This window comes from Vanellus vanellus, assembly GCF_965231255.1.
Source record: "Vanellus vanellus genome assembly, chromosome: 13".
Lineage (NCBI taxonomy): Eukaryota > Metazoa > Chordata > Aves > Charadriiformes > Charadriidae > Vanellus > Vanellus vanellus.
In genome coordinates this window covers 1,691,921-1,713,843 of record NC_138918.1, presented here as the reverse complement: position 1 = coordinate 1,713,843, position 21,923 = coordinate 1,691,921, and the positions used below count along the sequence as shown (strand labels likewise).

The following is a 21,923-nucleotide window of genomic DNA, read 5'->3' as shown; positions in this document are numbered from 1 at the left end:
CTTCCTTTACATTTTCACAGTTGCAGACATCTTTCGTGATGTTTTGGGGAGGAACATCTGTTAGGCAGCATTTATTAATCCTTAACAAATCTCTCCAGCCTAATTATACAACTATAATTCAGGATGTTATTCCACAGTGTGAAAACAAGACATGACACGTATGTATATTCAAACCCTGTGATTCCATTTCTTGCATATCGAGTATGTGTGCCTCTAGAGGCACAGCAATACTGCTTACTTTATTATTTATAGTTGATGACAAAGGTTTTTTCAATAAGAGTGTAAATGTACCGACAACCAGTGAACACTACAAACAGCTGCTGGGACTGAAGGAACCAAGCAGACAGCAGCAGCTCCACTCCCAGCCAGGCTGACAGCGCTCCGTCAAGGTTTTGTGGGCATCATGGTGAAGTTTCTGTCGATACCAGTGGCTTTTGGATCAGACTCGTCACAAAGTTTCTGTCTCCGTTGAGCCCAGCATTGCGCATGGGTGGATAATCCAGCCTTTTAGTGAACAACACTTCATTGTCACTTTTACTTTTTCTTAACCTGCCAGTTGCAGCCTGCTTGCATATGATTAAGCTATTAAACCAGAGAGCTTCAGAGGTACAATTTGACCCATTAGCTCATGTGAACATTTTGTCTTTGCTTTTTTCTTAATTGGGTCATTTATCACTAAAAGATTAAAAGAAAAATCTAGTTTAAATGTCCTTCTTGTTTCTTACTAGTCGAGCTTTAAAACGCCCTGCCTTTGAGGTCCATTATTTAGCTTTTAGAGTTCAATATTTATTACAAATTGTAGATTAAAAGTGTTCCCTTTATTGCTCAGTCATACACAATAATTAAAGGAACACTTGTACAGTGCTAGGATTTCAGAAGACTCACTGTACTGCAATTCTGTAATACTTTCAATTACTTTCAAATACTTTCACAGTGTATCCCGTGCGGAAGTGACTAAAAAGCAATGACTTCAAGCTTCAGAATGTCTCTTGGGAGAAAAGACATTTTGCACTGCAGGAAAAGTCAGAAAACACAGAGGCATGAAGTGATTTGCCTAAAACCATGTGGGAAATGAAAGCAGAACCAGTCATGCACTGTAACCACAGCATCATCTTTCTACAGAGCTTCCCCACCTAAGAAAATAAAATACATACACAGAAAGCAACTGGAAGAAATTGCCATTACCCCTCCTGAATTATTCTTGCTCAGACAGGATGGCCTAATTAGGTGGTGGTTTGCCTCCAGCTGGCCCCAAAATGGCTTGGACACAAACTGTTTCACCATTTCTTCAGGATACATTCCACCATCTTTTCTGAGGACATGTACAGGTTGCTTCTTATTTTAGTCTCTACGATGTCCAAGTCAATCAGTGTTCAGCTAATTACCACTGTGGCTATAGCCTTACTTAGGGATATAATCTCACCTCAACAGCAAGTAAATCCGTGCATGTCATCAGGACAGCTTCTTACTGCAGAGAGATTCTTAGTGCAAATTGTGAATCTTACGGAAAGGTGAAACCAGAGAGTCTGCCAGTGCCTGCAGCTCTCAGTCCAGCTCCTTCAAAGGTATCTGTGTTGCAAGAAACCTGCATCCTCCTTATGTCTCCAGCGATTCTCAGGAGTCACTCTTTGAGGTTATGCCTGGCTAAAATCCTTTAGAATTCCTGCCTCTCCTTCAACACGAGAACTGTGATGTTCATTCATCTCACTACACATTGATGAACTGTCTACTCCTGCAAAGGCAAAATACAGAAAAAAAACCCAACAACCAAACCAACCTGATTATGGTACTGAATAATGAGCATTAAGGCCTGTATTTATGACTGAGTATGCAGTTCAAAAGCATGTCCTCAGGTTTAAATGCTTGCAGCTCTCTGAATTTGCAGCTTGGAATCCCAGTGGGGCTGATTCAGCCTTCCTCATCCTAAAGCTGATATATTTAAGTCTCATCAACCTTAGGGATTGATGTGGGTAGTTTTGTACAAGCCTGACTATGTAGAATGTAAAGGTTACACAAGCTGGAAAGTCTCTTAACCAGTGTAACATTCAATGCAAAAACTCCCTCAATAAACAAACTTCTATCTCTGTGTGGTTTCCTATGTATGCTTCTTTTGGAATGAGATTTTGAATATGCGACGCCATCTGCTTTATGTGGATATGAAAGATCTGACAGCACTTTTGGAGGAGTTGGCCAACATCTCGTGTTTGCTTCAGCTGCAGTGCAGTATGTTGCAGGCCTCTTCTCTGCCTGCTGGGAACGGTAGCGTGGGCATGTGTTGGCACAATGATGTGGTGTTGGTGACGGGGATAGGTGACAGGTATATATCATAGACTTATAGAATGGTTTAGGTTGGAAGGGACCATAAAGACCATTCAGTTCCACCCCCCTGCCCTGGGCTGGGACACCTCCCACCAGCCCAGGTCGCTCCAAGTCCCATCCAACCTGGCCTTGAACACCTCCAGGGATGGGGCAGCCACAGCTTCTCAGGGCAGCCTGCGCCAGGGGCTCACCACTCTCAAAGTGAAAAATTTCTTCCTAGTATTTCATCTCAATCCCCCTCTTCCAGTGTAAAAACATTCCCCCTTGTCCCATGGCTCCCCTCCCTGATCCAGAATCCCCCCCCCAGCTCTCCTGGAGCCCCTTTAGGCACTGGAAGGGGCTCTGAGGTCTCCCCGGAGCCTTCTCTTCTCCAGGCTGACCCCCCCACCTCTCCCAGCCTGTCCTCCCAGCAGAGGGGCTCCAGCCCTCCCAGCATCTCCGGGGCCTCCTCTGGCCCCGCTCCGACAGCTCCGTGTCCTTCTGCCGTGGGGACCCCCCGAGCTGGAGGCAGCGCTGCGGGGGGGTCTCCCCAGAGCAGAGCAGAGCGCAGCAGAGGGGCACAATCCCCCCTGGCCCTGCTGGCCACGCTGCGGGGGATGCAGCCCGGGGGGCGGGGGGCTCTCTGGGCTGCCGGCGCACATTGCCGCCTCATGGGGGGCTTCTCCCCCACCAACACCCCCTCCCAAGTCCTTCTCCTCAGGGCTGCTCTCCATCCATTCTCTGCCCAGCCTGAGTTGTGCTTGGGATTGCCCCCACCCACGTGCAGGACCCCACGCTTGGCCTTGTTGAACTTCACGAGGTTGGCACAGGCCCACCTCTCCAGCCTGTCCAGGTCCCTCTGGATGGCATCCCTCCCCTCCAGTGTGTCAACTGCTGAAAGAAGGGGGATTTAGATGAGATATTGGGATGAAATTCTTGGCTGTGGGGGCGGTGAGCCCCTGGCGCAGGGTGCCCCGAGCAGCTGTGGCTGCCCCATCCCTGGAGGTGTTCAAGGCCGGGTTGGACGGGGCTGGGAGTGACCTGGGCTGGGGGGAGGTGGCCCTGCCCAGGGCAGGTAGTGGAACGGGATGATCTTTAAGGTCCCTTCCCACCCTAAACCGTTCCAGGATTCCACGATTCTACGACCCGCCGCCGAGCGCTGCCCCCCCGGGGCGCTCAGGCTGCCGGCAGGACGCGGCCCGGGGCGGGCGGGGCGGGAGGCGGGCGCGACCGAGCGTGACGGGCGGAGGGCGGGAGCCGAGCCCGCAGCCAGGAGCCGCCCGGTGCCGCCGCCTCCGCCTCCGCAGCGCCCGTCGGGAGGCGGCCGGGCAGCGCCGCCGCCGAGACCCCCCCCGCCCGCCCGCTCGCCTTCGCCCCGCCGAGCGCCATGGCGGCCGCGGCCGCCGACCCCAGCAGCGGCCGGTACCAGCAGGTGAGGGGGGCGGCGAGCTCCGTAGGCCGCGCCGGGGGGGGGGGGGAGAAGGAACCCAGGGCCGCGCTGGGGGGCCGGGGGCGCTGCCGCCGCCTCTCCCCGCGGCCGGGGCCTGGGGCCCGGGCGGCGCCTCAGCCCTGGCTTGAGGCCGGGCGGCTCCCGGGGACTGGGCCTGCGCGGGGCCTGCGGGCGCGGGGGCCGCCGTCTCGCTGCGGGGAGAGGGGGAGAGCGGGCGGGCCCGCGGCCTCCGGCAGCGCCCGGGGCGGAGGCTTGGGCTGCCCGCTGCGGCGCGGAGGGCCCCGCTGGGCTGCCGGGCCGGGCCGGGGCTGCGCTGCCCCGGGCTGTTCCCGGGGCCCGTTGTCTGCCCGCTCCCGGGGCCGGCGGCGGCGTAGGGCGGCGGGCTGAGCGCGGCGGAGGGGCCGGGGCGACCTTGTGTGCTGGGTGCTGTCCCCGCCGGTTCGAGGGGCGAAATTGTTCCGCTTAGTCTTGAAATTAGCGTTAATTTTATTTCGTCTTTTACCTGTAGACCCCTCTGGCTCAGACTGAAATCCCCCTAGGCCAGAGGCTGTCCTTAACAGAGCTCCCTCGTAAATTCGGGGTCGTTCTCCCTTCCCCGCCTCCTGAAGGAGAGGACGTCTCTTGTCAGGAGCGTCAGCCTCACAGAAAGGGTTCGGGGTCGGTCGGGGCCGCTCTGTGACTCGGCTCTGGCTCACGCGTGTTTCTGACGTTTCTTGCTTAAAGTAAGGGAGAGAAATCCCTTGAAATGGTACACGACACTCTCCTGCTTTACCGAGGTTCTTACAATAAATTACAGTGTTGTGACTCTGCCTTGGTCTCGTTTTCAGTGTGGGTAGGCTCTCTCTCGTCAGAATCCGAGATGCACCTTCCCATTGGGATGGGATATTAGTCTCATCATGACAGCTCGGGGTCTTTTTTTTTTTTACACACTAGAAATGTTAAGTAAAACTTAAGGTTTTTTTTTTTTTTTCACTCTGTGCAAAACAGATGTGTTCACTTACGAAGACAAATCTCTTTGTTGTGTTGTTCTTGGAAATGGCAGGTACAGATAACCAGGTCTCTTCACTAATCGCCTTTCCCATCAGAGTCCTGCCGTTTGTGTTGGCCCTGACAAACGTCTTCACAAAGGTCTTTTACAAAGGGATCTAGTTTCGTGTCCCATCGCCTTGAGCCTGTGGAGATAGGTGACAAAATGTGCCGAAAGATGCTATTGGGTTGCTCTCCAATGACTCTGTACCTTACCGATAAGCACAATCCTGGTTTCCTTAAAGAGAAATGTGTAAAGCTGTCGTTTTGCCAGATCCTGCTAACACATCTGACAGACACACAGCAGACACCGCTCTGGCTGTGGAGCGTAACTGCCTGGCACTGCAGAGATTAGGGAGGCAGGCTGTGCCCCAAAGGATTTATACTGCTAAAGACAAACAGATAATGGAGGCCCCATGAAACGACTGGTGTAACTGGAGTGCGGAATCAGCAACTCGCATAGAAATATATTTACTTTTGTGTATCTGTTTAGAAATTGCTGCTTTTTTCCTTACCCTCTGCCAGAAGCCTGGTATTTGTGTTGTTGTAAAGTGTGTTACTGCTGAACTGGCTCCTAATGCTTGTGTTGCTCCAAAAATCCCTGCAAGCTGTGAAACTAAAGATGCAGAGTTGGTATTTAGATGAAGAGGGGACGAGAGGGTGGGAGAGTCTCTCTAGCATTGGATGTGTCAGGTTTTTTTCCATACATTGAAACTTATTGGGTGTATGAATGTACAAATAACGAACGTATTGTATGCCAACGAAGAAGGACTTGTAGTGAATTGATAACCATAAGGGCTAGAGCTGAATACAGGCTGCCTCTACTTACTGGATCCTGTAAAAATGCAGAACAAGCTCGTTTTATCTTTATTAGATTGTGAGGCAGTGGAGGAGAACTGAGATTTAAAAATTTGGTAATTTTTTTGGGGGGGAGAGGGGTAGTGGGTTAGTGGAGTTTGTCACATAACTAGGTGGTTCCTGTACAGCTAAAGGTGATACACCATCCGAGCACACCAGGGTCGGGTAACCCCGGCTTCGGGAAGTGTTATTGGTATATCGACCTGTGTGTCAGAGCAGTGCTGTTGAGGTGTGGGCGCTATTTCAAAGTGTAAAATAGTGGTAGGGTTCCCTGGGTGTGTATATTTTCAGAAAAAAAAAAAGGTGATAGTTAATGAGAATAATCTGAGGACAACAGAAATTGATAACTGAGTTTGAAACCTGTGTGTTTCTCCTTCCACCCTGTTCCTCAGCCCACGCTGCTCTGCGGGTGGGGGAGTGGGCCGTGCTCCCCCAGCAGCCTCCTCTGCTGCAAACTCACAGTCTGTGACCGTTCACTGATACGTGCGGTGTTAAAGGCATGTACAATAGCATATGATTTATTTTCTAAACCTAACTTTCTAGCCCTTGTGCTTTGTTCAGGCATTAGATAATCTGATAAAAAATAGCCTGCGGTGACGCCTTTGCATGATGTGGCAGTCTGATTTAATATACTGAGGAAGTGCAGCTCGATGAAGAATAAAGCTAGAACTCCAGAGTGAGGATCTCAGCTTCCCCTGGCCCCTTCCGTCGGGAGCACGTGCTGGGGTGGTGAGCGGGAGTGGGGCAGGGTGACCGGGGCAGAGTGCTGGCTTTGGTTCTGGCTCTGCCCGGCCGGGGCTGTGCTTGTGGGGGTGGGAATGGGAGATGTTTGGGAGGAAGGAATCGTTATTCTGGGTGGTGCAGTGTCCCAAAAAGGGATGCTGGGAGGCTGTCGTCATTCAGGCCTGCCTTTGGGAAAGTTATACGGGGATGTCGTTAGGATGAGGTGGCTTTAAAGCCTTTTGAGCATAACCCCTGGATTATGAGTTCAGTGGCAGAACTTATTCCTTAGAATAGAAACTGGCCTCCATTCTGGAAAAAATAGCCAGGCTTTTAATAGGTTTATTTACACTGTATGTTAACTGAGGCATGCTTTTTACTTGAAGCATTTGAAAACGTATGTGATGTATATGAGTAATGTAAACCCACCTAGAAAATGGTGGGTGTTTAAATAATGAAGACGTGTTCCTTCTTTAGTGATATTTCTTCCCATTCCACTTGTTGAAGGCTTACATGGATCATGAATCATTTTGTAAGGGGAGGTGTCTATGTAAAACATAAAGAAGATTTTTCCATTTGTTTGGTTTTCTTTCAGTGAAACTGTAGAAGAATTATATTGCTGAAGGTATAGTGTGAACACTGTTTAAATCTGTGAAGGACCACAGTGCTTACTTAATACCTGGGAAGACTGAAGTGAAACAGGGAGGCAGATGTCAGTTGTCACTTTGTCCTTACCTTAAGCTTGTATTTAATTTTCAGTTGCAATGGGCGTGCAGATCGAAATGAAAAGATGAGAATATACTGTTTTTTTTAATGACAGCAATTAGAATTAGTGATATCAGTGGCTCTTTGTTTCCTTGGTGAGATACTGGTAGTGTGCTGGAGATCCTGGATGTGCTTGCTAATGGTACGGGCAACTGATAAGAATGGTAAGGAAATTACCAGGATGGGTTGTTTTCACATTTTTTGATTTATTTTCTGGTTTGTATTCAGACAAGTAGAATAGGAGTTGTCCATTGGCATAAAAACAGTAAAGATTGAAAAAAAGTTGCAGAGGAAAATCAGGTCTCTTGCACAGCCGCCACTCATACGTTCTGCTGCAGCCGATGGGGACCGCACGCTTTGTCTGAAGCTGCCCAATGTCCAGCCCGGCCTGTGTTCAGGTGGCTGAAGTCTCACTGTTCTGTTCTGAAACACCCGCCTCTGTAGGCAGCGGTACCTGCCAGGTGAGTGTGCAAGGTTTTAGTCATTCTATGTGAAAAAGTAATTACAGAGTAAAAATAGATTCCGTCGCTGAAACTCAAAGGACTTGGGAAATGCTGTGAGACAGCAGTAGTCCAGTATCATCGTGTAGCTTGTGTAAGAGCAGAAAATAGCCTTGCATGCAAACTTTTTTAAAAAATCTTAGGTATCAGGATTGTGTTGGGCTTGTACTTGGGCTGCTTTGGTGATTTTTCTGTCATCACTGAAATTCAGTGGGGCTCGGTATCCCCATCTGGGATGCAGGGGTAGGAACAGTCCCTCAGGCCTTCAGGTGGTTAAGTGGTACCTCTTTGTGTGGGCTTGACATTGGGTTTTGAAAGGAGCCATACCGAAAGCAAGTAGCAAAAGTTTTGTGTGTGTGTGTGTATTCTGATTCATCATTGTGACTAATAAGAAAAAATCATTATTAAGATATATCTATTCATTCTGTGTCTGCCTCTTCTTGTGAGATATCCAAATTTGATATATGGCGGCACAATGTTTTAGGCTTTTTTAAGTGTTTGAAATTTAATTACAGCTATCTAAGATTTAAACCTACTTCTTCTGTATTAAGGTCTTGAACGCTGAAATGTAAGGGCAGTCTGTGCACAGGTTTGTGCTGGCCCAAGTGCTTGTTTACAGTCTAGCCAGACCAGTATAATTCCCCGTTTGAACAGAGGCAAGGGAATTAGATCAGCATGTTTCCCAGGACTGAGGTGTATTTCCACGTTGTCAGGCCATTAACTGCAGTGAGTCAGTGAAGAACAACATCCTCGTGAGCACGGGTTATATTTTTGATGGACGTAAAGCCATTTTGGTGTGTGTTTTTACCTTGGTAGCTGAGAGGGTTGTTGCAAACGTACACTTTGGGTGGATGCTCCCACTGGGTGGTGGTCCTGGCCCATGCATCCCGCTGCCTGGGTGCAGCCATGTGCTTGCCATGTGGTGGGGAGCTGCTCTGGCTGGGGAAAAAAAAAAAAAGGATTTTTTGGGAGGCACGTTTTTCAGTGCTTCGGAATGTGTTCCCCAGTGCAAGGCTTGGGCAGGAACATCAGCATCTCCTGGTGCAGGGTTTGGTTAGACAGCGTAACTGCCAAGCGTGTCCTGCAGAGCCACGCAGGACACACTGTGCTGTGCCTGGGCGCAGGTAGCTGGGGCAGACGCGTCACTCGGAGCTGTCACTCTCCGTCGGTTAAGCGAGATGGAAGTGCTTACAAGAGAAAACAGTTATTTGCTCATCAAGGAGAGACTGATGCGTGTGGGTTGACTTGTCTAATAGCTTATCGTTATTCCTGCTGATTTATAAACTCATGTTAAGTTATAGGAATCTGCAACAGCATTGGGCAAAAGTCAGGATTTCTAATCAGGGTACGTTTAAAGGGAAGCATAAGTCAATAAAAATAATTCTCCTCCTCTTCAGAGTTGGCGGCAACTTTAATTTGCTTCCAAAAGGTCAGAGATACAAAAGGAGAAAAGTAAGGAGTGTTGTAATAGGAACAAAGTGTAACCTTTTTGTGGGCAGGCTGTTGCCTTGCCGGCTTACTCTCCAATTTAGTGGTGCTACTCGTTTCTGTTTATTTATTTATTTTAACATTTGGCTTGCAAGGGTTATGATTTCATTGTTCTGAGAAAAAAAAAAATCGATCCTAGTGCCTTTAAAAAAAAAAAATTGATTCTCTTTCTGTCATAAGCCTAAATATCTGCCTTTTTGAAATCTGAGAAACCATAGTAACAACAAAAATGAGATCTGATTAGGGCTGTCTTCGTTGTAGAATTCCTCTGTGGGATTTCTGTGGAGTTCTACCTTGCGTGCCAGAACATAGAATAAGAACTGAAATGCAGTAGACTTTGATTATACATAGCTGAGTTAACATATTACTGATGATATGTTGCTAAGGTGAAGCTTGTAGTAATGCTGATGTAGTGTAAGGAATATTTGCCTGCAGCCTAAGGATTTGGGGCAAGGGGAGGGTAAGAAAAAAAGATCCCAAACTGTCAGCAGCTCCCGTGCTAAGTTTAGAAAATTTGGAAGAATTAACAAGTATATTTGTTGGAAATGCTTTCTTCAAAGTTTACATGGGAATATTTCAAAACGTTTTGTAAGTTTTGAACTTTAATGCTACTGTGCTGTGTGTATTTACACGTGATATGTCTCAAGCAGAGGGAAGTGGCAGAGATGATGTCTTGCTCAGAGCCAAGCTTCTGATGGTATGTTTTTTTTGGGGGGAAAAAAAAGTCCCAAGGTTTTATCCTGTTCTGCCAGGCAGCATTCTGTTGTTATAGCAATCCGGTGAAGAAGTCACAGCCAAACTTTTGTTTTAATAACTGTATACCTTCCTGTAAAGACTGCCTATTTTTTAATGCCACAAATACAAGAATCCTCCTTTAAAAGCTAAAATCCATCAGTGACTCAGAGAAAGAATACCCCACAGCCTCAGCAAAACAGACATCAGTCAAACACTGCTTTCCCCAGGTTCTCTGGGCTCTGAAGATCCTCGGCAGTGGCCCAAGGGGGACTTGCCCGCAGACCCGAGTCGCGCAGCCTTCCCTCGTCGCACGTACCCGGTGCTGCAGAAGGCAGCTGGGCCACGCAGGGAGCTCGGTGCCGCGGTGCTGGGCCACGCGCTGGGCCACGCGAGGCAAATGATGACTCATTCTTCCTGTCACATGAACCTGTACTGCTTTGCTAATAAGCACTTAGTTGAATTTTAGATGCCTGGAACCACTAAAAAGGCTGGAAGGCATTTGTGTACCTTGTCCATTAGAAGAAAAATCTGTTTTGTGTAACTGTATGCCTTCTACAGCTTCTAGCTTAACTTTAAAAAGTAATTAAGTTTTTTGTCATTACCTGAATTGTAGTGGTTTGAAGCCAGCAGTAAGCTCAGCTTGCTTTCTCCCACATGAGGTAGTTGCAAGAATATGTATTTCTTTTTACTATTTGAAAGAAGAACCTTGTAAGAATTCAGTGGTAGGAATTAATATTGCACTCAACTGTCTGTGTCCTCCTTTGTTTCATCTCATGCAGTGTTGTCACATCAAGTGCTTTCCTTTCCCCCTCCTTGGTGGCCGTACTTTCAGTTTGTATATGTCTTCTTTATTACAAACATCAGGGGTTTAATTTCTGCCACCCCCTCACGAGGAGAGCAGGTAATGCAGGGAATGCGGTGTCCAGAGCGTGTCCCTGTGTCGGAGCCTTTCCTCCTTCGCTGATAGAATAGGTCTTGGATAGGTGGAAGAAAAAAAGGGGAGAAGTACTGAATTTTCATGGATAGACTGAAAATAAGCGTGGTGGAGCATTTTCTGAGAATTCCTAGGCTGCAGAGCTGGGAGAGACTGCCTCAGCTAGTTTGACTCTGCATTTTACTGGGTTAGCCTTAGGTTGCCCTCTCGTGCTGTGTGCAGGCTGCTCTGGAATTTCTACAGCACTGTGCTCTTTTTTTCATTTTTTTTTTTTTTTAAAGCTTATTTTAATAGACAATTACTTCACAAGTTAGTTTGCATTTTATTCTAATGATTGAACTCCATGGGGCTTATAAAATAAGGCATTTTTGTTTCTTGGTATCGGCTCATGCTGACTTAGCTGGTTTGAAAATGATGAAGATGCATTGCTGTTGTAGGAGTTGCTGTGGCTTCTTTGTTAATTATTTGGTGCCCTGAGGCTAATTAAAGCTGCAGCCATCGAGGCAGGTACCTGGCACCTCCGCCCCGTGTACGCATGGCCCCGCTCTGGGCGCCGGGAGGGATGGATTTGGTGTGGGTGCACATCTGGCAGGGGCCAGCATTTTAGATGTCTCTTGCTGACAGCCACAGCACCTGTGCTAGGAGGTGCTCTTGGTATAATAACGGATTAAATTTTCATCTGGATCGCTTAATTTCTCCTCCTTCAAGGAAGTGGTTCAGCTTTGTGCCATGTGGGGAGTCCTTACCCAGAAAGCTTGGGGCTGACCAGCTCCCTCGTTTTTTTCCACCTCCCCTGTTCTGAAAAGGTGACTGGGAGAGGATGGAGGCTCACTGGTAGAGTAGCAAGGTGAGCTTCATCTGCCAGTGAAACAGGGTACGGGGCTGTGGTGGTTTGTTGTTTTGGTACAGCTGGAGTGGGTGACAGTGCTGCTGAACTTTGACCAGTGCTTCCCAGTGTCATTTCTTCCCTTTGCCCACCTTGGCCGACCCCTTGGAGCTGCCAGCAGAGCTGCTTGTGTCATTGCCTGCTAACCCAAGTCATTTAAACATTACTAGGTTAAACTCCTTTAACAGCAGGTATGTTTAAAATCGCTTGGACATAACTGGCATAGGCAGTTGTGACACACCAGCTATGCCGGCAGCCTCCTCGCCGAGGAGGTGGAAGGCCAGCGGGACACTGTATCCGGCCGCAGTGCGGTGTACCACTGACCTGCAGCTCCCCATTCCGTGCATGTTCACGGTTGTGCAGCGGGGGAGGTGTGCGGCTGTCCAGTTAACGGCAGAGAAAACGAGACAATCCACACTCTTCTCAGCAAGGCTGTGGGACTCGGATGTCTCACAGTTCCGACATGCAGCTGTGGTTTGGATGCAAACGTGCCATGAATTGCACTTGAAACATCTGAAAAAGTTTTGGCTTTGACTTTCACAGAGGACATGGATGTAGTCTGATCTTTGATCTTAAGCAGCAACAGTAATGAAATCCAAGACACTGAACGGTTATGTCTAAAACAAGACATGCATTTAGAAGTGTAAGCTGATTTGTTTTGTTTTGTTTTTATTTTGATGAGACATACAAGTGAAATAAGAACATATCCCCACCCCCCTGCATTAAATGCAGGTTTGGGAAGGATTTGAATGGCAACATGTCTCTCCAAAGAAAAGAAAGCAAAATGTCCTGGATGGCTTCAAGAGTGTTAGCAGGGGTGTGCGGGAGGGATGGTTCAAGAAGATGTTTAGGAAGAAGTTGCAGGGGTGCTGCTGTTTTGTGGTGGTTAGAAAAGAGGGTAGTGCCTCTCTGCTCAGGCAAGCGGTTCAGTCCCAAGGTGCTTTTTTGAAATGAGTTGTCTTTCTGCATCAAAACTCAATTTCTTTGTTGATGAGGTGATGAGAAATTGAACAAGGAAAAAAAATAAATGGCAGCTGATTTTGTAAATTACTTTCTGGTGCATTCTGCTTTGAACTCTTCTGGCCTGGTATTGTCAGCTTTCCTGATCAAAGCCCGCGTTTGCGTACCTGCTTTGTGCAAGTGACACTGTATATTTGATAAGCGGTATGGTTATTTATACAGAGCCTGTGGGAAGCACAGTGCCCAAAATAAATTGTCTCCTTTTTAATTATACAGTGTGAAAGGTTGAAGGGAAATGGCAAGATTCGTACTTACAGGTGTCATTATGTAATGTATCCATGAAAAAACCTTTCCTTAGCAAAGCCGCAGGCAGCAATGGAATCTTTTGTTGGGTATCTCCTGCTGTTTCTGCGACTAAAACAGATGCAACTGCAGCTCCTGAGCAGTGTGAGCTGAGGAATCTGAGAGAGTGCCAGGGAAATGGAAAGGTACTGAAAAGATGTATGCTGTGCTTTGTCGAAGTCCAGGTGTGTGAGGATACGATTTAAAAACACATTAAAACTGAGATGGCATATTGATCATTTCAAGTGGGAGTGCTTCAGAGGGAAGCTGAGCAGCTGCTCGAATGTCCCACGGTGCCATAGAACGGTCTGCTTCCAGAAGAATCTGTTATGTGCCATTAAAACTACAGGGGTAATTTCACAGAACTTGAGAAACCCCGTTAACCTTTCTTGTGTGTGGGTCTGTTCAGCTGCAGAATGAAGAGGAACCAGGCGAAGCTGCAGCAGTGGTGAATGATGCCCCTCCGCCTTACAGCAGCATTTCTGCGGAGAATACAGGTAAATTTAACTGAAAGGAAGTAGCTAGGTTTGCTCTCCTGTTCTTGCTTAATTGTTCTCCTTATTGACGGACGGTATTGCAGCATCCTTACCTAAGCTGTGAAGGATCAGAATTGATCCAGAGACACTATTGTAACTTGTGGTTTAGAAGATGCATTTTGGCTACGTTCATCTGATGTCATCCCGTCAAGCGGTGTTCAAGTTACGTTTCACAGTGTTCTCAGTAGATTGAAGACAGTTAAAAATCAAAGTGCTACGAGGATTTGTGGTTCTCCCCTCATTATTTGGCATTTGGATGATGCTGTGCTCCTTCCAAAAAGGACTTGTTACTTAAAAGGGATTAAAGAATTCACTCTTTCTGCAGTTTTCAATAACTAAGGACTTAACGATTATACTCTTCTGAATCATTGCACTGTCATGTCGCTAATAGCTTTTAGCAAAACAGCTTGTCTATATCAGACAGTGTTACATATAACAGCTTGGTTATATATCAGAGTATTTTGACTTAGGTAAATATTTTCATTTTTTCCCTCCAGAACTTTTATAGTCAATTGTTTGAATAAGATTTGTGAATAAAATGCACTGTACTGTCAGTCTCTCAAACAGCCAGCCAGCTTGGGATAGAAGTTTGAATATTGTGTTTTGCAAGCTGCCTATTGAGTGTCCTGCCTTGGCACGCCGAGCGTAAGGATGTCCCACTGGCTCTAGTTCCTTAGTGTGTCTCAGTGACTGGGGCTCGGAAGTGCTGTGTTTGATTTCTGTTCCAATCCCTTTCCCCTCCATCGGAAAACAATTTGGAGTCTCTCCCTGGAAAAATTGGTGACCAGGGGCCTGAGACACGCAGTGATCCTTTTTTGACTCAATCAAACCACTTGGATTTGAAAATATGACTATGTCTGTTTATTGACGTCGGGAGAGACACGGCATGTCTCATTGTTTTAAAAATAAGTACAGCCAGGCGCATTAAGGTAGTGCTCTGTGTATTACTTAATATTAGATAAGGCGCTCCTGTGTTTTTCACTTTTGGTTTGGGATGGCAAGAGGCAGGAAGGATGGGGAGGGGACAGGAGGAGCAGGTTTCAACAGTCGGGAATATTGGAGCCTTTTGAAGTCATCTGAAACACTTCTCGTTCCCAATACAGTGTTTTTAAGGAACTAACAAGTTACCCTCTATATAACCTTTTTTTGCAGCTTATTTTGACTACAAGGATGAGTCAGGATTTCCTAAGCCTCCATCTTACAACGTGGCCACAACACTGCCTAGTTACGATGAGGCAGAGAGAACCAAGGCTGAAGCTACAATTCCCTTGGTTCCTGGAAGGGTGAGTGCGCTTGCCTGCCTCTATGTCTGTCACAATTCTTCTGTAGAATTTCCGGTTTAACTCCTGCAGATCGAGTGTCGTGACCATGACTTTTTTTTTAAAGCTTTCTGGGTGGTGATATTACATGCTCCGAAGAGTTCTGTGGCTGATTTTGTTGTTTTTTTTTTTAAATTTTCCTCTGGGCAGCTATGATGATGTAAGACATCTCGTAATGCCAGCATGTGCTATCCAGATTAGTTTGGCAAGCTGACAGAGGAACTGTACAGTATCTGTGTGCACTGTCACTGTCTTTTTTTTCTAAAAAGAAAATTTAGGATTAATTGTTCAGCCATCTAGCGTATCTACCTCTGATACTCCTGCTGCTTATTTAGTTGACTTTTCCAGAGGTCAGTGTAGCTGATACAAGGATGGTAAAACCATTCTGTCAGAATAATTATTTTTTCATTTTTTATATTTTGAGGGGTTTTTTTCAACATTATCTCTTATTCGGCCTCTTCTTCCACTCCTGCTAACATTAAATATCTACTGCTATTTATACTTCATAGAAGCCAGATTCCTTGCTGAGATGATAAGTTTATTTTTTTTGATGAGTAGGGAATTCTTTACAGTGAGAACAAGAACATGCCCAACCTTGACTATATTAAAAAAAAAAAAAAATACTACCACTGGCTTAGTATTTTATTCCCTGCATCATCTCAGGATGAGAAGCAGGATTTTTTCCTGCTTGCATTTGGAGTCCACCTGCCCCCATGGGGGGCTCACCTTAAATGTAAATGGAGCATTTTATATCCCTCCATCGTACACTGCTTTTTGCGGGCTGTACAATTGGCTGTCCCTTTCTTGAAGAGCCACATGTGGAACTGGGATTGCTGTATGGACTGGAATGACTTAAATCCACTCACGTCTTGCCTCCCTTTGATTTGCAGGATGATGACTTTGTGACACGGGATGATTTTGATGACACTGACCAGCTGAGGATAGGAAACGATGGCATTTTCATGCTAACTTTCTTCAGTAAGTATATCATGGAACTTACTTTTTTTCAGGCAGTGACCCAAACCAGCTAGAGTTATTTTCACACATACGTTTATGTAGCACCAGGAAGAACCTGCGTGCAAAGATTTTACGGTTGTTTTTTTTTTGCCTTGTAATATAAAGAGGGCTTGACCTGCTGCTTTTCTCTTGCTTTCTTAGTGGCATTCCTCTTCAACTGGATTGGATTTTTCCTGTCTTTCTGTCTGACTACTTCAGCTGCAGGACGATATGGGGCCATTTCTGGGTTTGGTCTGTCTCTTATTAAGTGGATCCTTATTGTCAGGGTAAGTTGTATAGTGCAAAAACATGTACATAGACACTAGTACTCTTTTTCCCTAGCTTGTTTTTATTTCCCTTATACTGAGGTTAGTTATAAATTTACCTTTTTATAACAGAATAGATTTTGAGCCCCTTATTCACTGAGAACAGAGCTTTTTCATCATTCTGTCCTGTTTATATGCTGGAATTATTATTGTAATAAAAGAGAATAAAGATTGCACACCCAAGTATCGCTTTCTCTGGCAGAGACGCTGTGTTGGATCAAAATGTGTTTGTGTGTTGAGCAGTAACAATGATCTGATCTTTGCAAAACACTTATCCAGATAAAGCAAGCTCTGCCGTCAGCGTAGGGATGTTTCTCTCTGGTATGATGTTCCTTAGGTGCTCCTCTGAAAAAAAATAATTCTCTGAAATGTGGGATAGCCGTGAGCATGACGGACGAGAAGAGGGAAATAGGGATTTGAAAATTAGGAGGTGTGAGGTTTGCTTTTCGCTGGAGGAAGAAGAGGCAGCCACGGCTTTGTCGCAGTGATGGGAGAAGCCCGCTGGTGCCCTCTGGTGTGACATGCTTGTGGCACAAGCAGCAGGGGATCAAGAGGAAGCAGGCTTTTCTGTTTTGTTTTATTTCCATGTATAAACTCTGGGCATATGCAGGCTGTTAAAACATCCACCGGGCTCCCCTCCACCGGATCCCGCAGGGAGAGGAATGGAGTGACGGATCAGAGCTGGTTTGGGTTACGGGAGCTTGGGTGCCCCTGCTGGGCACAGACCTCTGCCCACAGAAGCACGTAAAGCTGACATAGTATTTTTAAAACTTGGAGGGGGAGAAAGAGAAACCTTTCTGGGGGGGGAAAAAAAAAGGGGCTATAGATGTGCTGATGCTGGAAGGAATGAAAAATAAAAAAAAAATCAAACTATTTTTTGGAGTGACTGTGAGAAAATATCAGAAAAGCTTTATTTGGAGCTCATGGAAAGAAGGTGTCTGTGAAAATGGCACACAGACATCCCAGCCCAAATTCTGATTTCAATAAAAAAACCTCAGTAGTTGTGCATAAGTAGAAGTAGAGAGTGTTAATATTAGGGCTGTCACTTCATACCTAGTCTCTTTGGGCTAAGAATTGTAATTTGTAAATACAGCATCTGTATTTACATCTGTTCAACAACTCTTTCTGTAGAAAGTTAAGATTTTTTGGGGGTCATCTTGTAATTAAGAGGTGTGAGTGAAACAGGTGACCTTAACTGTGGATTTGATTTAAACTTTGTTAACAAGCTTATATTTCGTTAGGTTTTTAAACTTGAATAGGATGCAAACAAAAAAAATATATTGTATTTATCACTGACATAGTGAACTTGAGTGCTCTAATACTGCTGGTGCCTTTCATTCAACAGGCAGTAATTTTTCCAATAGAAAATCGTGTCAGAAGGTTCCACAGATATGGGATTTCATTTTCAGCTGTATTTTGTTTGCTATACTATCCAACCTCACTGTGTAATTAGTGTGATGCAGTGCTCCAGACCTGGTCTTCCCTGTCAGGAACTGCAGCTGTGGTTCATAAGCATCAAAGACGTCAGGGAAAATAGGAGTATTTGCACAGTAGTGTCTTTCTGCTCCACTGACTGCAAGAGTTCCTGCCTGGGTACTGAACCTGTTCCATTCCCCTTGGTTAGAGGTCGTCTGATACATGCAGAAGAACCTTAGAGGAAAGTTTGTGGAGATAGCTTGTTCCCTGCAGCCTGTGCAGCTGATGAAATGCAGCATTTTGTACGCTGTCTTGTATGCAGCAGGCTTGATCTGATTATTGCTGAAATTGGTGAGAATAGATTTGGGTTTAGAAACTGCCTTGTGCTCCAACTTGTTCCTTTTGTTCTTTTTTTCTTCTTTTTAGTTCTCCACCTATTTTCCTGGCTACTTTGATGGCCAGTATTGGCTTTGGTGGGTCTTCCTTGTACTAGGTGAGTATTTTTTCTGGGAGGAAGAGGGAATGCATGCTTAAAACTCTGTAAAGTGCAATGAGGGCTTTTGTGAGCATAGCTTTACTGGCTATTAAAAGATGTGTGTATAGACGTAAAACTGAAATGTAGCCCTCAGTAAGAGTGCTCTTACTGAATGCCTTCTACCTTTTAAAGGTACACATAAACACTGTCCTTTAGTTGTCATTTCTTGGTGGCAGCATCCTATTTATCATCCAGAAGGAGTGAAGAAGAGAATAATGCTTGTTTTCATAGTAACTGATGTTGTATCTGTTCTTGTATCTTAAATAGAAGAGTGTGTTGTGGTCTTTCTTTTTTTTTCTTTTTTTTTTTTTTTCCCTCCTTTGGAAGTAGCTGGATCTCATTTGGAGTCAAAAGTTTTGTGAATGGCTAAGGAAAGTTTGTTTTTGAAATTGCATGAAATTGAAAGATCAGGTGTCATTGATACCAAAAAAAATTCTTGTATTTAATGAGCTGTTGTGCATCCCAGTGACTTAGGTCCCTCCGTACTAGGAACGGTGAGTTGAACTGCTCCTTTTCTTTCTGAGAAGCAAAACCTATGTTAACTGGACAAATGTGTTTCTTCAATCTAGGTTTTCTGCTGTTTCTCAGAGGATTTATTAATTATGCAAAGGTTAGGAAGATGCCAGATACTTTCTCCACTCTGCCCAGAACCAGAGTTCTCTTTATTTACTAAAGGTAAGCTTTCTGCTTTCCTGAATTTGTTCTGTTTTGTTTTTAACTCCATTTAGTGACTCTTTTAGGCTAGACTTTTCTTTGCTTGAATATTTTTAGAACACAAGGCAGCAGAAACCAGTTGTTCTTGGTATCCCTTATGCAGCTCCTGTTCCCACAGGGTCTAGACTGACTTGGTGGGGAGCAGAGGAATACTTGATGTTTCTTCCTGAGCTTTTGCTTTGAGGAATTGAATATTCATTAGATTGCACAATTTGAATTATAAGAACAAAATCTTTGTCCCTTGGTATTGCACTGTCTTTGGCAGGTGTGCCTTTTTCAGAATAAATAGCGTGCCTGAAATAGGTGGTGTGTCCTAAACATGAGTAAGGTCACAAAATGTTGTTAGAAGATTGTACCGGTGTCTTTGGCTCCTGTCCCAGAAAAAAACAATTTGTCTGAATTTTGCGTGCCGGTTGAATTTTCTGCCAAGTTCCTGAAGAAATGAAACCCTCACACACCTTTGCTCTTTGAAAACCCCTCCCACATACTTGAACATACTGTCCTGCCTGAACATCCTTTGGAAACCTTAATGCCTAAAAATCTTTCGCTTTAAGGCCGAACCTTAACATTTCTGCCTTCTTAATGGGACTTTAAAGAAGGAGACTTAAGCAGTTGAACCCTTCTAGCATAATTTCCTGCTCACAGCAGATAATGGCCTGGCATTAACTGTCCCTCCCTGAGGGGAAGGAAATCCTGTAATAGGTTGCTTCCCAGATGCTGAGTGCAACATGATGCTCCCTTTAGAAATATCAGAATAACACTAAATTTCCCCAAGACAGGATTGAGGCAGTTGCAGCTGGGACAGTGGTATAAAGAAACCAAACAAACCCCAGCTTCAAATTGGGGGTCATTAAATTGTTCAGATTTTAAAACCACGGTTTGATTTTCCACATGCACTTCCCTTTTATTAGAAACTGCAAATTACGTAAGATTCTGCTTCGTTTCTAGTCTGTAGTGAGAACACGCTACACAAAACGGGCATTGTGCAGTGTTTTCCAGCTTGAGTTTTCCACTGGTGATAGTGTGTAAAAATAGTTCAGTCAATTTATTTAAGCATTTCAGTTCTGTTTAACAAAGTTATGGTTTACGACCTCCTCCAGGATTTGTAATATCCTCTCAAATTCCTGCTGAGTCACCAGAGGGTTGATTTCCCCCAGTTGTATGGTCACGTAGTGTGAGCGTTTAAGCAACAGCTTTGTCATCTGTAGATTGTTCTCACTGAGCAATTTTTTTTTTATTTTGCTTCTTTAGTGAAACTTAATTTTTCTTTTATTAAAGGAGCCATGTGGTTTCTTGTCGCGCAGGCTTTTGCTCTGTTTGGAATTTGAAATTACAATTTTAGAGACCTTGCTCGATTCCTTTCTTGTGAGGACGGAGGTGCAGAGTTTTTCATAATTTTTTATTTATTTGATTGTTTATTTTTTGTTCATTTTAGAGCTTTCAAAAAGCACTCTCAGATATATTGAGATAAACGTCCAGAATAATTTCTAAATATTAAAACTTTGACATTTCCCCTGAAAATAAATCTTTAATCCTAAAGTCTGAGCAGGGAAACCACAAAAGACTTGGATTTTCAGTGTATTATTGTTCTGAAGATTAGATTTTTTGTAGCGAGCATGGTGAATGAACTTTTTCATTTTAGACTGGGGATAATTTTTAGAAAATTAGGAGGAGAGGAGTAATTAGTGCAAACCAGAAGATAATAACCGGTGAAAATGAATCTAATCGAAAGCTTGGTATGTAGTGTTCCACCTGCGTGTGCCGGTAACGGACGTTGTCCCCGGCAGCGTCTCGGCAGAGCGCATCAGCCACACGACGAGTGCCGGTGGTTTGTGTTGGGTGTGGGGGTAGAGAGCCGTGTCCAGCGCGGCCGGAGAGGCGGTTGGCGAGAGCTGCGCTCTCCTTCCCGCCGGAGCGCTCGGTGGCAAGGTACGAAACTCCCAGTCATCCTGGGGGGATGCAGCGACTACAGACTGCGTCAAATGTTGTTCTCGTAGTGCCAATGCAGTGTGATTTCATGCACCCGCATGTTGTTATGCCGGTGTTTCTAACAGCTTTGCCGGATTTAGTGTCTGTGTTCCCCTGAGGAATTTAAACTCTTCAAAACTGTAAAATATGCGCAAAACTCCTGAGCGTTCTGCTAGAGCCACGTCATTGTGTACTGAGATACTTTATAAGCCCTTAGACATCCTGCACTCTTTGTGAACTACATCCTTCTGTTATCCAAAATAACAATCTAACTATAGTTTCAATATCCAATATCCTTCTCGGACAGATGTTTTCTGGCAAATGTCTTCCTGCGTTAGTGAATTCTCCCTCAAGAAGCAACAGGACACCTGCAGGAAGTGAATCAAGACTCTGGAGCAGAAGAAAAAATAATCACCTGCTTTAAAATAAATAAAAAAAAATAATAAAAGTACTGTTGGAAACAAACGAAAAAAAAGGAGAAGCATTTCTTTCTATTTGTTTCTAGGTGTAAAATTTTAATAATTAATGCAGAATTCTGTAATCATCGAACCATTAGTGGCTAATGTTTGAAAAAGCTATTGCAGTCGAGTCTGTGACGTGCTAACAAAACCTTCTGTGGATGGTTTCTGTCGCGGTTTGGGCAGCGCGAGCCCTGTCCCCGCAGCCAGCAGGGGACAGACTCGCTTCAGGTCCTCCAGCCGGGGCCCGTCCTGCCCGGGGCTGGCGAGGGGCGGCCTCGGGACCGGCAGCCACCGTACGGGGTCTTGAGCTGTTATCCCGAAGGTGGCAGAGTATTAGGTTCTTTTTGTTTTTTTTTTAATAGTCTATATTCTCTATGTGGTAGGATACTTTAATTTCGTACTACCTACTTTTTGGACTATATAGGGATTTTCACGGTACACATTGGTAGCGTAAAACTGAAAGGTCATGTTGCAACTTTGTATAAAAAATTACCTTGCAAAAACAAAGGCCTTTTTTTTTTTTTTTTTTTTTTCCTTTGGCTTGGGACTTTTGAGACAATTCCTAACATACCTGTAATTCTCGCTTTTATAATTTGTGTTAGCAGAGACTATGATGCGTTATAAATGTAGATTGAATGTGCACTTTCGTGCTTTCTGCCAAGTGGTAATTCACTTCGGAGTTTTACTATG

The 21,923-nt window shown here is 45.1% G+C and overlaps 1 protein-coding gene across 1 annotated transcript; it reads left to right on the top strand.

Moving 5' to 3' along the window:
* The first annotated feature begins 3,565 nt into the window (after positions 1–3,565).
* NDFIP1 (Nedd4 family interacting protein 1) lies at positions 3,566–21,247 on the top strand. The gene is made up of 8 exons (XM_082490054.1): positions 3,566–3,730; positions 13,372–13,459; positions 14,651–14,781; positions 15,708–15,795; positions 15,976–16,100; positions 17,982–18,048; positions 18,660–18,765; positions 21,080–21,247. Exons 1-7 carry the CDS (start codon positions 3,686–3,688, stop codon positions 18,761–18,763), a joined length of 648 nt encoding a protein of 215 aa, XP_082346180.1. The 5' UTR covers positions 3,566–3,685; the 3' UTR covers positions 18,764–18,765; positions 21,080–21,247.
* The last annotated feature ends 676 nt before the right edge of the window (positions 21,248–21,923 follow it).

What these genes read in the sequence shown, in the direction of transcription:
- NDFIP1 (XM_082490054.1), top strand. Translation starts at nt 3,686, where the DNA reads ATGGCGGCCGCGGCCGCCGACCCCAGCAGCGGCCGGTACCAGCAG. An exon ending in CATTTCTGCGGAGAATACAG is followed by an intron (nt 13,460 to 14,650) that starts GTAAATTTAACT and finishes CTTTTTTTGCAG; the next exon opens with CTTATTTTGACTACAAGGAT. An exon ending in TTTCATGCTAACTTTCTTCA is followed by an intron (nt 15,796 to 15,975) that starts GTAAGTATATCA and finishes TTGCTTTCTTAG; the next exon opens with TGGCATTCCTCTTCAACTGG.